General features: G+C 50.5%; 1 protein-coding gene across 1 annotated transcript in view; it reads left to right on the top strand.

The window, feature by feature from the left end:
• Positions 1-15,007, top strand: part of DHX32 (DEAH-box helicase 32 (putative)) — a 38,097-nt gene that overhangs the window by 19,264 nt on the left and 3,826 nt on the right. The window contains exons 4-8 of the mRNA XM_023730054.1: positions 723-968; positions 2,269-2,368; positions 2,458-2,616; positions 13,072-13,263; positions 14,076-14,225. Of these exons, the coding sequence (XP_023585822.1) occupies positions 723-968; positions 2,269-2,368; positions 2,458-2,616; positions 13,072-13,263; positions 14,076-14,225 (847 nt within the window). The remainder of the gene's footprint in view (positions 1-722; positions 969-2,268; positions 2,369-2,457; positions 2,617-13,071; positions 13,264-14,075; positions 14,226-15,007) is intronic.

Here is a 15,007-nt window from a genome sequence, read left to right as displayed (position 1 = left end):
TATGATTTGAAAAATACTATCTAAAATGCTTTTCCTTTTGAGCATTTTACACCAATTATTTGTGTGTAGGTTTTTGCAAATAAATTTTTTTTTTCTTTTTCTCAATATATTTGACAGGGAAACATTTAAAGAGGGCATTTCTAAATGCCTGAATCATGCAAAGACATAAATGGCCATGAATGTTTTCCTGCCTGTTCTATTGCCCTTCTGCTATTTTAAAATGCTGACGGGGTCAAAGTAATTTTCCAGATAGAGATTCTGTTAATGGAGTATGCAGTATATGTGCTCTCATAGGAAATCTAACAATTGTTGGATAATTTTTAGTTCCGCAACCATTAAAGCACAGTGATGCATTGTCATCGATGTGAGAATAACTTCCGTTTGCCTGTCATTGTTTATTGAGATAAGGAATTGCATAAAGCTAGAAAAATAGCAGGGTGAATGCGTAAAGGCAAAGATAGTACACTTCACAAGACAAAACCCATTTTGGACAAAAAGCAATGAAATTGTTTATAAATTATATTTAACTTCCCTAAAGAAATGTGCTCACCCAGGTACCCTTTCTTCCCCTTATTTAACGATACCCTTGGGTAGCAGCCCAGGCGTTTCCCCCCGTGTACATTACACAGCTGTTGCCTGTAGTTTTCTTTAATTCAGACTTTTTAAAAAGTAGTAAGGTTGGTTGTTTATTCTCCTAGATGATGTTACTTTTTTACTTTTAGGATATAGAAAAAGCCTATGAAATCGTCTGTCAAGAAGGATCTAATTTAAACCCCGATCTTGGAGAACTGGTGGTGGTTCCTTTGTATCCGAAAGAGAAGTGTGCGCTGTTGAAGCCGAACGAGGAAGCAGAGACACGGTGCGGTGTCTGTCAGCGGAGGGTGGTGCTGACGATGAGCTCTGGCGAGTCTCTGATCTGCAGCAACACTGTCCGATTTGTCATTGATGTGGGCGTGGAAAGACGGAAGGTAGTTATCCCTGAGCTGGGTAAACAGACTGCTGGTGACTGTCGAGAGTCGCTTTCCTGAGTTTCTGTCGTTTTAATGACCAGAAAGTGAGCATGAGATAATGTGAGCCGAGCATTCTGTCTGACTGGTCACGTGGGCCAAAGAGAATTACCACAGCCAGTAACAACTCCTCCCCACGTGTTACTGCGGGTCCTTAGCCTGTTGGCAGTCTGGACACAAAGTAACTGAATTGACTGCAGTGTGAAGGAAGACGTTTTGAGGAAAGATGAACTACGGAAGCGCAAAGGTGGTGGTTCCCCTTGTCAGGATGCTTTCTTTAGCTTAGGTCCTAACAAGGCAAATTCTTTGACTCCTAAGCTTATCTTTCCTTGCGTACATCTACTGGGTATTTTTTGGTAACCCTTTTATCAAAGTAATTAACATCTCCCCCCAGGGAATTTATTAAAAATTAGTTTCAAGTACACTGACTGAATTTTAGCAAAATTTGGCTTTATAATTGACATGGTACAATTCTGTCCTAAATATATATAGAATCACTACCCTTAAATAGAAGATTAGGAAAAACGCAAATAGGGTGTCTCAAACTCTCTAAGCAACTAGAACTTCTGAGGGTGTAGCAGCGTTTGAGAGCTGAGTGGAAGCTCGCAAGCGTCGATCCATTTACCCGTTTTCAATGTTGAATAGGCTTTTATCCATCGAGGAGACTGTGGGTCTCCTAAATAGCCCTGTCTTACGGTGACAGAGCGATCCCAACCATTGTGACGGTTCCCTGGGAACCAGTTTGGGTTGATCTTGATTGTGTCAGTCCACCAGTCAGAGAACACAGGGCTATCACCCTTTGAAACCACCCCTAAAAAAATCACTGTTGATGCCATATGGCGTTTTCATATTGGCTGTTAGACTGGAAAGGCTCAGCCTATGTTAGGAAGGTGAGGCTGCTGAGACCCCGGTGAGTTGAACAGAGCTTGGAAGAAACACTTTGCTGTCAGACAATAATCCTTTCTCTGTGTGGCATGTGAGTACCTGTTGCCATTGCCCAGCCCAGAGCTTAGAGAAGTGACAGCACCAGTATTCCGGTGGATGACTCAGAGGCCCTGTATTTGTCAGAGCCACCCCTTAAATCCGTTTATCAGAGCACTCACAGTTTCCATTTTAAGGCAAGTGAAACAGTAATAAATACCGTACAAAGAAAACAAGCGTGTAGCAAAGCATTCCGTGAAGTGGAGTGCTGCACACAGCACAGCGAGCCTGCTCCGTCTTGAGTTACCTGATGCTAAAGACGCCATCTTTCCGTCCACAGGTGTACAACCCCAGAATAAGAGCGGACTCCCTCGTCACACAGCCCATCAGCCAAAGCCAGGCAGAGATCCGCAGGCAGCTCCTCAGTCCGGCTTCCTCAGGTAGCACACAGACGCAAAAAGCAGATGCTGACATTCTTGCGTGAAGGCAGCACAGACTCGTCACAGACCCCCTCCTTGGTTTCTTCCAGGCAAGCTCTTCTGTCTGTACTCTGAGGAATTTGCCTCCAAAGACATGAAGCCACTGCAGCCAGCAGAAATGCAGGAAGCCAACCTGACCAGCATGGTGCTCTTTATGAAGAGGGTAGACATCGCGGGCTTGGGCCACTGCGATTTCATGAACCAGCCAGGTAGCTTTGCGTTCACGTGTTAGCAGGGCTCCCGGGCAGACGTCTTCCTTCTTCCCTCATGCCCATCCCCAGTCCTAAGAGCAGCTGAGACTTGGCAGTGCAGGCAGGCAAGCACAGGGGCCTGGTTTGTGCTGAAGCATTTTTCCTATCGTGTTGTTGTTACATGCTGTTGAGTCGGTTCTGACTCCTAGCGACCCCACGTAACAGGGTAGAACTGGCCCGTTGGGTTTTCTAGTCTGTAATCTTTATGGGACCAGATTGCCAGGTCTTTCTCCTAGGGAGCCACTGGATGGGTTTAAACCACCAGCCTTTCGGTTAGCTGCCCAGTGCTTAACTGTTGAGCCACCTGGGCTCAAGTTTTATCCATTAGAGGTAAAAATTCCCTAAAGGTAATTGAAAAAAAAAACAATAGAGAACTCAGGAAATATCTGTCCCGACGCTGGAGAATCGTCTGCCGTGAGACACGGGCGTGACGGAGTGCACAGGCCAGCAGATATAAGGAGGGTGAGTGGGGTCCGCAAGTGTACGGCCAAAATCAACAGAGTGAAAGCAGGATCCTTGGCAGCGTTAGCAGAGTTGCTTGGTGGGGACATTTGTAGGCAGATGGTCCTTCCTCAGGAATCATACTGTCACCTGGTGAAAAGTCACTAGAATTCTATTATAATATAGGCCAGACTTTATGTGCGGGAGGTGACATTTTTAAACTTGGGACTGTGGCTTTCCAGTTCCCCTCTGAACGTTTCTTTCCTCCCGGACCATCTCCTCTGAGTGCTCTGAGGAAAGCGCTCTGTTCCGTCAGAGGCGCTGGCTCTCTCCCCTCTGGTATCAGACCTTAGTGGGACCATGGCTGCTCCTGTGGCTGCTCGTCTTATTAAAAACCACCAGAATGCGGCATAGGGGGGCTAAGCAAACACGAGAGCAAGCAGCTTGTCCCTGTGTGACAGCTGCCAAAGCCACAAGCACAGTGAACACCACGTGCTCAGGAGCAGCAGCCAGACCTTCCTCAGCCCCCTGGTGTCTTCCCCATCCTGGTTCGCTCCTCCTCCTGGGGGGTAAACGTGTCTTCCACTCTGGCTGTCATATCCGGGAGGTGGTGTGGGCTCTTTAACATGTCGGCCAACCAGCTGGAGAGGAAGGCTGAAAAGCAGCGAATGCTCTGTCCTCTCAGGAGTAACAGCATTTCTCCGCTGTTTACTGACATATATTGAAGTCATTTAATGTTGCAACAGCCTGTGAGGTAAGGGCTGTCTTTGCTCCATTTTACAGATGAGGATACAGACGCACAGAGAAGCTAAGTAACTTAGGCAAACGAGAAGGCGACCCTCAAACGCTGGCAGTGTGGCTGCAGAGTCCTCCTCACCACTCTGCCGTCTTGTCTCCTAAAACAGGCCAGACCCCCGCTGGCTGAAACATGCGCCCAGAGAACCTTTCCTGGTCCCTGGTGCCTTCTTTTCCTTCAGAAAGTTCTCTGGTGGCTGCAGTTCCCCCCGAGAGCTGGCTTGGAACATGCCAGATGCTCCTAGCTGAGTGCAGTCACCAGGAGGCCAGGAGCACACATCATGAACCCCATGAATGCAGTTCTCACGATTCCTCCCATCTTCCCACTGTCCCGAGAGCTGGGGAGGCTCGGGTCCCAAGGTCAGAATCACCCCACCTCCCAAATCAAGGTCCTGTTTGCCTTTGAACCACTTCTTAGTTCCCTGAGGTGCAGCTCAATGTCGTTGAAACTAAGCGGGGGGTGGCGGTGGTGTGTGCCGGCAGGTCGATTCCAGCACGTAGCGACCCCATAGGACAGAGGAGAACTGCCCCATAGGGTTTCCTAGGCTGCGATCTGCATGGGAGCACATCGCCAGGTCTTTTCTCCCACAGAGCTGCTGCTGGGTTTGAACCACTGACTTTTTAGTTAGCAGCTGAGCCACTGCGCCACCAGGGCTGCTTAAGTTTAAGTGAGTATAGAGTCCTCATGTAAAGGTCCCTGATTTAGCGTCTGTCACCCTTCAGTTGATATCTTAGTTTTTATTTGTACTTTATACAAAAGGAACTTGCTTAATTTTTTTCCACCCTTTAGGCCAGTGGTTGAAGTGTTTAGTATGTTTACCAAGGAGGTGCATAGATCTGTTCATCTTGGTGCTTAGGTTCATGGCATTTATCAGATATGTGCAGCTGAGGTCAGCCAGCAGGCCTTGAATGCAGAAGGTGCCTGAAAGTGGGAACTGTCCACTCCTACTTCGTTCTGACACTTTCTCTTGATTCCTGTGTTTTTCAGTTGTTTGTCCAGTAGCACCAGTAGGATTTACAAGCCCTTGAGAAATATAGATTATTCAGAATGATTCTTTCTCAGACATTTCTTGAGTGACCAGTAGGATTTGGAACAGGCCATTTTAGGTAAGAGGAGGGTCACCTAAAGAAGCTAACGTTTGAAAGGGAAGGTGGAGAGGAAAAGGCACTGTGGAGGGGGCCGACGGCTGTAAGGAGAGCAGGGTGCGAGCGGCTGTGCACGAGGCTGGCTGGGTGTCCCAGGAAGTGGTGCTCACCGCACGCCCACCCTCGCCAGCATCACCACCCCTATCTGGGGACCACCCCCAGTCGATCTGCTCTTCAACAGGGTCCTTCCCTAGAACCTCTTGTTGTTGTTAGTTGCTGACAAGTTGGCCCTGACTCATGGGGACCCCATGCACGAGGGGATTAGACTGTTGTTGAACCCCAGGGCTTTCGTTGGCTCATTTTCTAAAGGTGGTCGCCAGGCCTTTCTTCCTAGTCCATTTAGTCTGAAAGTTCCACTGATACATGTTCTGCATCACAGCAACACACAAGCCTCCACTGCCAGACTGCGCTTTGAGGTCCCCCCCTAGGAACTGAACCCCTGCCTCCCTCATGGAAGGCAAGAGTTCTACCGCTGAATCCCCACTGCCCGTGAAACTCTCCCGGGAAACACTGAGAAAAATCATTTAGTTTAGGGAACCCTTTAGAATCTTAAATCTTCTACTAAAGAGTCCATTCCTGGAGGAGCTGTGAGCCCTCTGTATCTCTCCTGCGAACACTTCTTTCCTCTGGAGCCGGCTCCCTCAGTTGGAGCAGTCTGTCCCTGCAGGGGAAGGTGCCCACTAGTGTTCTGCAAATGCGTGGCCGCCTCCCTGCCTCGCGGCCTGCTTGGCTAAATCAGCGTGAAAGGAGCCGGGCAGCCGAGACTGGAGGGCCCTGCACTCCGGGGAGGCTCTTCGTGGGCCTGGACTCGGGCCTCCCTGAGGGCTCAGAGACCACCACCTCAGGGCACAGTGTGATTTGGAGAGTTCTTTTCCAAAATGAGGAAAGGGAAGGGGCTGGAAAGTGACGTGGAGGCAGAACCCAGAGGCATGCAGGACAGAGGCTCCTAAATGTGGCGGATGTAGGGAAATCGTGAAATGTGGTTCCAGCCGTTTCTCGTCAAGTGTGGTCTGGCTCTGCTTCCGGAAGAGTTAGCGCATCACCTGATCTCCGCCGGGGAGTCCCAGCCTAACTACCGACTCTGAGGGTGTTTTCCAACTTTTGTTGGCTTGTAATTCCTCACCTGGAGCCCTGGTGGCACAGTGGTTAAGAGCTCAGCTGCTAACCTAAAGGTCAGCAGTTCGAATCCACCAGCCACTCCTTGGAAGCCCTATGGGGGCACTTCTCCTCTGTCCTGTAGGGTCTCTAGGAGTCGGAATCGACTCTGCCGCAACGGGTTTGGTTTTATTGTTGTTATTTTTGGCGTAGTTCCCCACCTGAAAAACGGGGTTCATTAGGTCTGGCCCCTTCCTAACGAGCTTAGGTGGTGAACACATTTGTGATAGATATGGCTGTCTAAACAGGGAGCACGCTGAGTGAGGAGAAAAATGGTCTAGAATGTGATGTCAGATTGTGAAATTACAAAACGCATGTGATAAACTCAGATCCAGCCCTTTTTTCTTATCTAGAAATTCTTAGACTGATTAGAATTGTGGCAAGTTAGACCGAAAGGGGGGGGGACGGGGATGTGGGGGAGGGGGCCACACGGCCCTCAGAGGCTAGAAGATTCTGGCGGCAGTCTCCCTGTAGCCGTGTTCCCCTAACTTCTAGTCCAGCCACCCTTCCCTTGGCGGTTTCTCCTGGCCGCCGAGGAAGAAGGACTCTTGTCAGGTGAGGGTCCCTGCCCCTTGTATTCTGTCTGTCACTGGTGACCCCAGAGCTGCTGATGGCCTGGTGTTTCTGATAGGCTGGTCAGCTGCAGTGATGTTCCAGAGACCTGCCCGAGCCATCCTCCGAAGACACCAGTTTAATGTTTTAAAGTTGCTCTTCTGGCCCCACCGCTCATCTCTTCAATCCAAGATCACCCCTGTGGGTGTCCTAGGCATCTTCTTGCTCAGGATGGTGTAGGGGGCCCATGCATGTGGGGAGAAGAGAAGTCAGTCTCGGTACTGTCCAGGACTGTCAAATCAAACTGCAGCCGGCCGGGGGATTCCAGCGCTCTCCTCTCAGTGGTCTCCCTCTGCGCTGCCCCACCACGAGGCTTACAGCCCGCACGGAGGACAAATGGTCTGGTCACACTTTATTTTTGTCCCCTAACGGTACACACGTAACTATTTTCTGCTGTGCTCGGGGAAATACAACCGTGGATTAACTCTGACTCATTGTTTTGGAAGCAAAAAAGGATGATGCAGCTGCCGCATTTAATTCAGGTTCTAATTGAAATGTGCAAATGCAGCAGCGGGCTGCCTTTTTCAGGATTCGTGAGCTGTATGAAAATGCATTTGGCTAAAGACTGTTAACTGAGTTTACTGGATATGGACCTCTTATTTAAAAAAAAAAAAAAATCTGTTACTCTTTCCTCCTGGGCTGCCTGAGGACTGCCCTCCATCATGAACGACCCAGCAAGCATTTCCCTGGTCCCGGAAGTTCAGACCAGCGACTGCGCCCACGGAAGGGGATGGCCGTGGATGCCTGTCACCCTGGGACAACAACGGTGCCTAGACAGAAGTTTGGGGAAAATCCAGCCGAAATGTGCGAGACTGTGCCGGATGCCATCCTTGCCTTCGGGTTCAACACGCGATTGCGTGGTGGGCAGGCATCTGGCTTTGGAGTGATTTGTGATTCCTTGTATTAAGCACAGAGAAGTGAGCCCAGCTCAGGCTTGCCAGATGCGGCACGGAAAACAAGGAAAAGACCTCCAAAAAACAGGGTCAGTCCTGCAAGAAGGGAGAAAGAAAGACGCTGGTGTGGGCGCGGGCAGCGGGGATGGGCGGGCGGTTCTGCAGCCGTGGCGCCCGTGGCCTGGGGCAGCTCCTCCACCCGGGGATTAGTAAACCACGGGAAAAGACCCTTCACCAAGACCTCCTGAGTGCGACTCAGCCCCCCGCAAGCCTGGCTTGTGAGTACACTGGAGAAGTGATGTGCTTGTTTATAAATCACTGAAAACTCGGGATTTGGCCGTGGTGCTTACCAAACGGCCTTCAAATTTTACAGTCTGTACTAAGGGACAACCCAGCTGCAGATTGTGCATTCACACGGCGTCCTCACAAATAGCTTTGCTGTAGACCCTCGTGCGGGGAGGCAGGATGTATGCTGCGGGCTGCCCCCTGGCAGCCCAGAAAGCTCAGCACATACGCTGACGGAGGCGGTGGTCGAGGATGTTAGGTTAGTGAAGGTTCCGCATGATGTGTTTAAAGGCCACACAGAATCCACTGCTGTGTACAGATGGGGCGGGGGGGCGAGCCGGGAAGAAGAGGAGCAAAGACGCCAGCAAGACCGCAGAGCCTGTGAGGGAGGACCTTAGAGCAAGTTGAAAGCAACAAAGTCCGTATTATACAGGAAGTGAAAACCAAGTCTGGGAGGGATTTTAGCCAGCACAGAGCAGAAGCACTTTCAGCGTTGATGCCCTGGAGGCTCCTGGTGGGCACAGTGACCATGTCGTGATTTATCCTTCAGGCCAGGGTGGTCTTGAGGGAGGAAGAGGTGCTATTGACAGTTAAGGTGGACTAGGGGTGGAGAGGGGGGCCGTCCTGGCCACACTGGGGCAGGTGTCACCCACACCCGGGCCTGCATCAGAAAGCTCAGGCTCCTGACCAGACAGCCAGGGCCCCAGTCCTGGCCCTGCCCCTCGATAGCTGTGCATTATTTGGCTAATTACCTAACCCTCTCAGCGCCTCAGTTTCTTTATTTGACTATGGAGATAATAAGAGTGATTGGTTCATAGTGTTGTTGAGAAGATAAATTAGTGAATAGTGTAGACCCCGTAGAACAGTGACTGGCACATGGTAAATACGTCAGCTGTGTTGTCTTCGGAGGACTTCTAGCTGAGCTCTGAAGTAGAAGCCAAGGCTGGCGTTACCGTTTGGTTATCAGGCCAAGACCTGAGGAAGCAACAGGTCTGGGGCTGAGGAGAGCCTGCAAGGTCAGGGCTAACGGGGGTGAGGAACATAATGACCCACACAGGTGTCAGCATCCACTTGTTATCACCAGATTACCATGGAGACAGGCTCAGCTGAGGGAGAACAGATCCGCCCCGTGGGTGGGACAGCACAAAGCGGCTGGGGAGCCCTGCCGGCTTCATTTCAGCACAGCTTCTCTGGGAGCCGATTTTGCCTCATGCTTCCATCTTTTCTTCTGGTTGGAGGTCCCGAGTTTCCCAGGTGTTCTCTGCTTCTCCTTTCCTGTCCTCCAGCTAACAAGCTGACCACAGTTCAGCATCCCGATGGGCTGTTTCTTTTCACTGCTGTGTCAGGGTTACTGTCAGGATTGTCCCTTTCCGCTGGTCTTGGAATTTGTCCCTTGAGAGATTTGTCTGCTTCTGAAATCCATGTTGACAGCTTGTGATCTTCTTTTCCCCATGTGGTTTGAAACTTTTCTTGGTTTCTGTATAAAACTCGGAAAACCTTCCACACCACTGAACTCCCGTAGGAAAACTTGTCAGAAATACATTTTAAATTGTCTCTCTCCAGTTTTCCATTGGAAGCCAGTCTGTCTCTAACGTCCTTCCCAACTGTAATGTCTCAGATCGAGTCTCCATCCTATATCCTGATCAGAAAGGGGGTCCAGGGGTGTGGCAAAGGATGGGGACCCGAGCTTTGGGACCACTCATCAAGAGAGACTGCCTGCGCTGTTCTCCTGGAAATGCTTGCCCATACCAGACGGTAAGAGGCAGACCCGTTGTCGTCGAGTTGATTCCAACTCATAGCAACCCTATAGGACAGAGTAGAACTGCCCCACAGGTTTCCAAGGGGCAGCTGGTGGATTTGAACTGCTGACCTTTGGTTAGCAGCCGAACTCTTACCTGCTGCGCCACCAGGGCTCTGTAGGAGGCACGGCATGCCGTTAAGTATATACTCAGGAGTAAATCGTAGACAAAATCTTGACTTTTACTTGTGGGAAAGTACATATAAATATATTTGAATAGTATTAGCTACCTTGAGAGGAAAGAAGAAATTCAGCATTTTTGAGCCATTTTGGCAAATGCAACAGGAAGCAGGACAGATTGTTATAAAAAGGGAGACATGGCTGGAGAAGTGCTGAGCACCTGGGTAGACTTCCTTGTAGGTGGGAGAATCAGCCCTGTGAGTCCTACCATTTTACAGCTAACATTTTGGCCTAATGTTAAGAGCACAGGGAAGATGCCCCCTGAGGCAGTAGGTGCTAGAAATGATACAGCAGAGCCTTGGACTCCTGTGACCTGTGCTCTTGCTCCGAGTCAGCACTGGTTCAGCCCCTTCCTCTGGCCCGTGGACTGACGCCTGTGTTACAAAGGCATGACCTCTTTACAGCCAGCTTTTCTGCTGGTGCCACAGGAGGAAAACACAGGTACAGTGTGGAGCTTGGCGCAGGAGTTCCACCAGGAGGGGCACATGGAACAGTGAAGAAGTACTATGCTAAGGGCCTTTCAGATTGCAGCGGGGGAGGCGCTTGACCTTGCAGGGAGCCACCCTACAGGAAGTGCAGCTGCCTGTGGCCGTAAACCTTAATAAAAATAGTGTTTCGTTCCTGTCAAAACTGCCTTCAGAACAAAGCAGTCTGATTCTGCGCCAGTGTAAAGAGCCCTCTGAAGCGCGTGTGTTCCTCTTGTGGGCATTATTTACCATGGGTCCCACTTAAGCGGTCATGCCATAAAGAAGCCTCATCTAAGCCTTCTGCTTTTTAGCAGGACGATTTTATGGGTCACACTGGGGAGATGTCTTAAAATGTAGAAGGTAATATTAGCAAATCCTATTCAATTATTTATTAGGCTTCCTCCCTGGTACCATTGGCATTCATTAACTTGTTCTAATATAATAAAGCCCCAAGAACATCCTCTCTTTTTCTATTGTTGGGACCAGGAGCTGAATCCTGAAGTCATTTCTGTCACCCTGTGTGCAGCCAACTCAACTCCGAGGCATAGAAATGAGAAGGCATAGGTGCCCTTTGGGGATGGAGCCTGGCTGTCAGGCCAGATATTAATAGGGACAATTGCCAGCGATCCTGCGACTTACGATGTAGCAGTTTTGATGGTTTATAAAGTAGCTTTTGGGGATGAAGCCTGTGCTCCCAACCCTCTCTTGCTCTGTTTAAGATGCTCATTGTCTGTTGCTGCTCCTTGGACCTTCTCTTGCTTGTCATTTCATGGCTCACTGATGGAACTCATGAACTTTTTTCTCTAAGCAGCCTATCTGTTCTCTTCCTAGAGATGTTGACATCTCAAGGTCTCATCTTTGCCAACATGGTTGACCCAGAGGTCCCCAAGAATGAACAATAGTACACCCATGCTCCTTGCCAGCACCCAGGCCAGGCAGAGGCAACGAAAACCCAACCACTTTATAACAGGAATATCCCCAGGACGCCATGGTCTTCTGCTCAGTTTTGAGTCTTGATGAGATTAATCAGAAGCACTGGGGAAGTTAAGTGTATTTTCTCACAGGAGGGGGTTAAGCCTGTGCCTCAGAGTCTTCACACAGATGGCGACAGGGCTCACTGCAGGCTTGCGGTGGTTTGGCTCTCCCTGCCCCTCAGACCCTGACACTTGGGTTTCCCAGTTACTGATCTCTTTCTTGCAGCTGACGTGTCAGAGGCGAGAATCCTGTCTGTTTCTTGCCTCTGCTCTTATCCCACGAAAGGGCTGGAGATTTCTGTGAACTGCATTTCAGCATCCATGAGTTATTTCTCAGACTGTAGTGGAGGTTTTCTCTTCCTGTTCTCCCGCATTATCAAGTCTGAGTGACTGGGTTTGAGTCACACAGTTCACCTGAAATTTTGACAAATAGTTTAATGGTCAAAGTTTGGAAAGCAAATAGGTAGATTTTTTCTGTTTGCTACTTTGAACTCCCTAGTACAGACATGCTGAATTGCTTCTTGCCCCCCACCCCCGCCCCAGTTTTCCTTCCCACCCACCGTGCACGTATTGGAATAGGACAAATGAAACCAGCCCTGTGGCTCCCACAAACCCTTCGGCTTCTGGGTAGAGCAGTACAGCACCGTGAACACAATGAGGTTTGCTCTTCGTGTGTCCATTATTGCTCTGCCAAATGCGACAGGTGAAAAACACATACATTTGCTTTAATAAAATTCTGTTCTTCAAGGGGCAAGGAGAACACCTTGCTTGGAATAAATGGTGGAGATTAAGCATCTATAAACACCACAACATTAGCAATATTGTAAACATTTAAAGCAAAATAAAGAAATGGAGAAAACCAGCTTGCCATCCTTATCTGCCCTGGCAAATAACTCTTTTAATGCTCTTGTCTACCAATTCTCTCAGCCGTGTGAGTTCTGGGTCAGTTTCTCCTGATTAATTTTTTCTTTATCATGGGATGTATTTTCCTGCCTCCTAATTTTTGATTGGATGAGAGACATTGTATGTTTTATCTTGTTGGATGTTGGATGTTTTTGTATTCCTATAAATATCCTTGAGCGTCGTCCGGGAATGCAGGTACTTGGAGATGATGTAACCCTTTCAGGACTGGTTTTTAAAGTTTGTTGGGTGGGACTGGAGCAATGCTCACCTGGGTGGTGGTTCCCGGCTGCTGTGTGTTCTGCCCAGCGCCCTGGGAGCCTGCTGGTGGGAGCAGGCCCTGTTCCTTCTAACCCTCTCTGAGGGCTCTTTCCCTGGCCTCCTTACACCCTTGCACCGATGGAGAGGACTCGCAGACCTCACACGTTCTCTGCGCATCCCTCTCCTCTCCAGTCCTCTGTCTGCAGACTGTGATCAACTTCATCTCCCTGGGTCTTCAGCAGTGTCTTCATCCTCAAGGAGCCTGGCAGGACCCACCTGGGCTCCCCTCCCTCACGGCCCAGACACTGTCAAGGCAGGAAGCCGGCAGTCACAGGCCCCCTCATCTGCGTCCCCCTCTCAGGAGTCACTGTCGGTCATTGCAAGCCATTGTTGCACACTTTGTCCATTTGGTTGTTTCAGGTAGGAGGGTAAATCCAGTACTTGCACTTCATCTTGGATGGAGCTGAATGAGACTTTTCAATTAGTCTTGTTTTTTTCTTTTCTAGCACCAGAGAGTCTGATGCAGGCGCTGGAAGACTTAGATTACCTGGCGGCACTGGATAATGATGGGAACCTTTCTGAATTTGGAATCATCATGTCTGAGTTTCCTCTGGACCCACAGCTCTCCAAGTGCATCTTAGCATCCTGTGAATTTGACTGTGTAGACGAGATGCTGACCATTGCTGCCATGGTAACAGGTATTCCGGAAGGCTCTTTTGTACTCTGCACCAGGTACAGGTTTAAATGAGATTCATTTGAAATGATCAGTTTTCAAGAAGTACGTCGCAGACACAAGGGTCGGTTTTAAAATTGAATGATAGCAAAGTACTTTAATAGATGAAAAAGAAAAAAAATTAATAGTTATCATAATGTGGAAAAAATCTACATCAGAAGCTAGTGGGTTTCGTCATCAGAAGCGAGACAGGGTCCAGGTGTGCTTGTGCTGAAGGCCAAGCGCTGGGCGCCAAGCACACCGTTGGGGGCTGGTGCGCGGGTCCCGCGATGGTTCCAGCAGGCTGTGAACTTTCAGCCTTCACACCAGAGCTCAGAAAGGGGCCCGTTTAAGAACTAACGCCGTCACCACAGGGCCATTATCTGTGTTTAGGAATCAGTGCAGATCCCGGAAAAACATGTCACTGAAAGTGTTCTTTCCCCGAGGAGTTACGTGTTGGTTTTAGTCCCTGCCGGTGTGACCCCCTGGTTCATGGGCTTTGGCTGCTGTGCTTTCGCCTTCAGCTCCCCTCCTCTTCCTGCACCTCGGCCCCAGCCCCTCGGCCATCCCTGCCCTCCCTGGCACACAAACAGGGTGTTAGCTGTGTGGAGCGGGCCTTAGAAAAGCAGAGAAAGGACTGAGGACCCGCTGTAGATTTCTCTGCGAATGAGTCAGCAAGAATAGCACGTCTGCAGAGAAGAGGTGTGGTGGTGCCCCAGCGGTGGGGGCCGCCCCTCCGCGTGCTGCGCCGGAGGAGACATTGGCATATTGCTCACCGCCACCTTTTACACCTTGCAGCTCCTGACTGCTTCTCGCACGTGCCGTGTGGCGCTGAGGAGGCGGCCTTGACTCGCTGGAAGACCTTTCTGCATCCTGATGGCGATCACTTTACGCTCATCAACATTTACAAGGCCTACCAAGACATAACTCTGCATGCCACCAGCGAGCGTAAGTGAACGCCGTGACTCTGTCCTCTCCCAGAAGAAGGCTGAGTTGTCACTGGCCACGCACCCTTCTCTAGCCCAGCTGGCCACTAGAGTGGAATGAGCTGAGGCCCTCAGTGCACCCAGAGGTGTCTGCTCAGGGGTAGCAGCTCGCCCTCTTGCTCCTGGAGGGGCGAGCGCCAGTGGTAGGCCTTTCTCCTAGAGCTCCGGCTTCAGCCCAGCCTGGCTGCAGAGCGCGTGCTCCGAGCAGTGGCTCGGGGGATAGAGACGTGCCCAGCGGTCCTAGCTCCCGTGTCTGGGGAAGGAGAAAAGGAGCCGACACCTCTGCATGCCCGCAGCCACCCACAGTGCACCCGGAGAGGACGCAGAGTGTGATCAGCCAGGTCACGCAGGAGTGCAGACTGGGCTGGGGTGCCGAGGCCAGGCTCCAGGTGGGCTGCTTGGCAGAGGAGGGGCAGGCATCGGGGAAGCAGGATGGCATATGTGAAAGTACAGGCTGGGTAGGTGCAGGGGCACGTCGGTTTTCACGAGGTGCCCAGCGATAAGGGAGCTAAAAACTCCTCCTGTATGGTACCTCTCCTGAGGAACAGAGGGCAAGGCAACACAGCGGGGCTGGAGTCCCCAAAGCAGGGCAGCCAGTGAGGGGTGCCCTTCCTAAGAGGAGATGTCGGGGCCCCCAAAGCAGGGTGGACAGTGAGGGGTGCCCTTCCTAAGAGGAGACGTTGGGGCCCCCAAAGCTGGGCAGCCAGTGAGGGGTGCCCTTCCTAAGAGGAGACGTTGGGGCCC

The sequence above is a fragment of the Trichechus manatus genome, unplaced genomic scaffold (assembly GCF_000243295.1).
Source record: "Trichechus manatus latirostris isolate Lorelei unplaced genomic scaffold, TriManLat1.0 scaffold00031, whole genome shotgun sequence".
Classification (NCBI taxonomy): Eukaryota; Metazoa; Chordata; class Mammalia; order Sirenia; family Trichechidae; genus Trichechus; species Trichechus manatus.
This window is presented reverse-complemented; position numbering and strand designations above follow the sequence as displayed.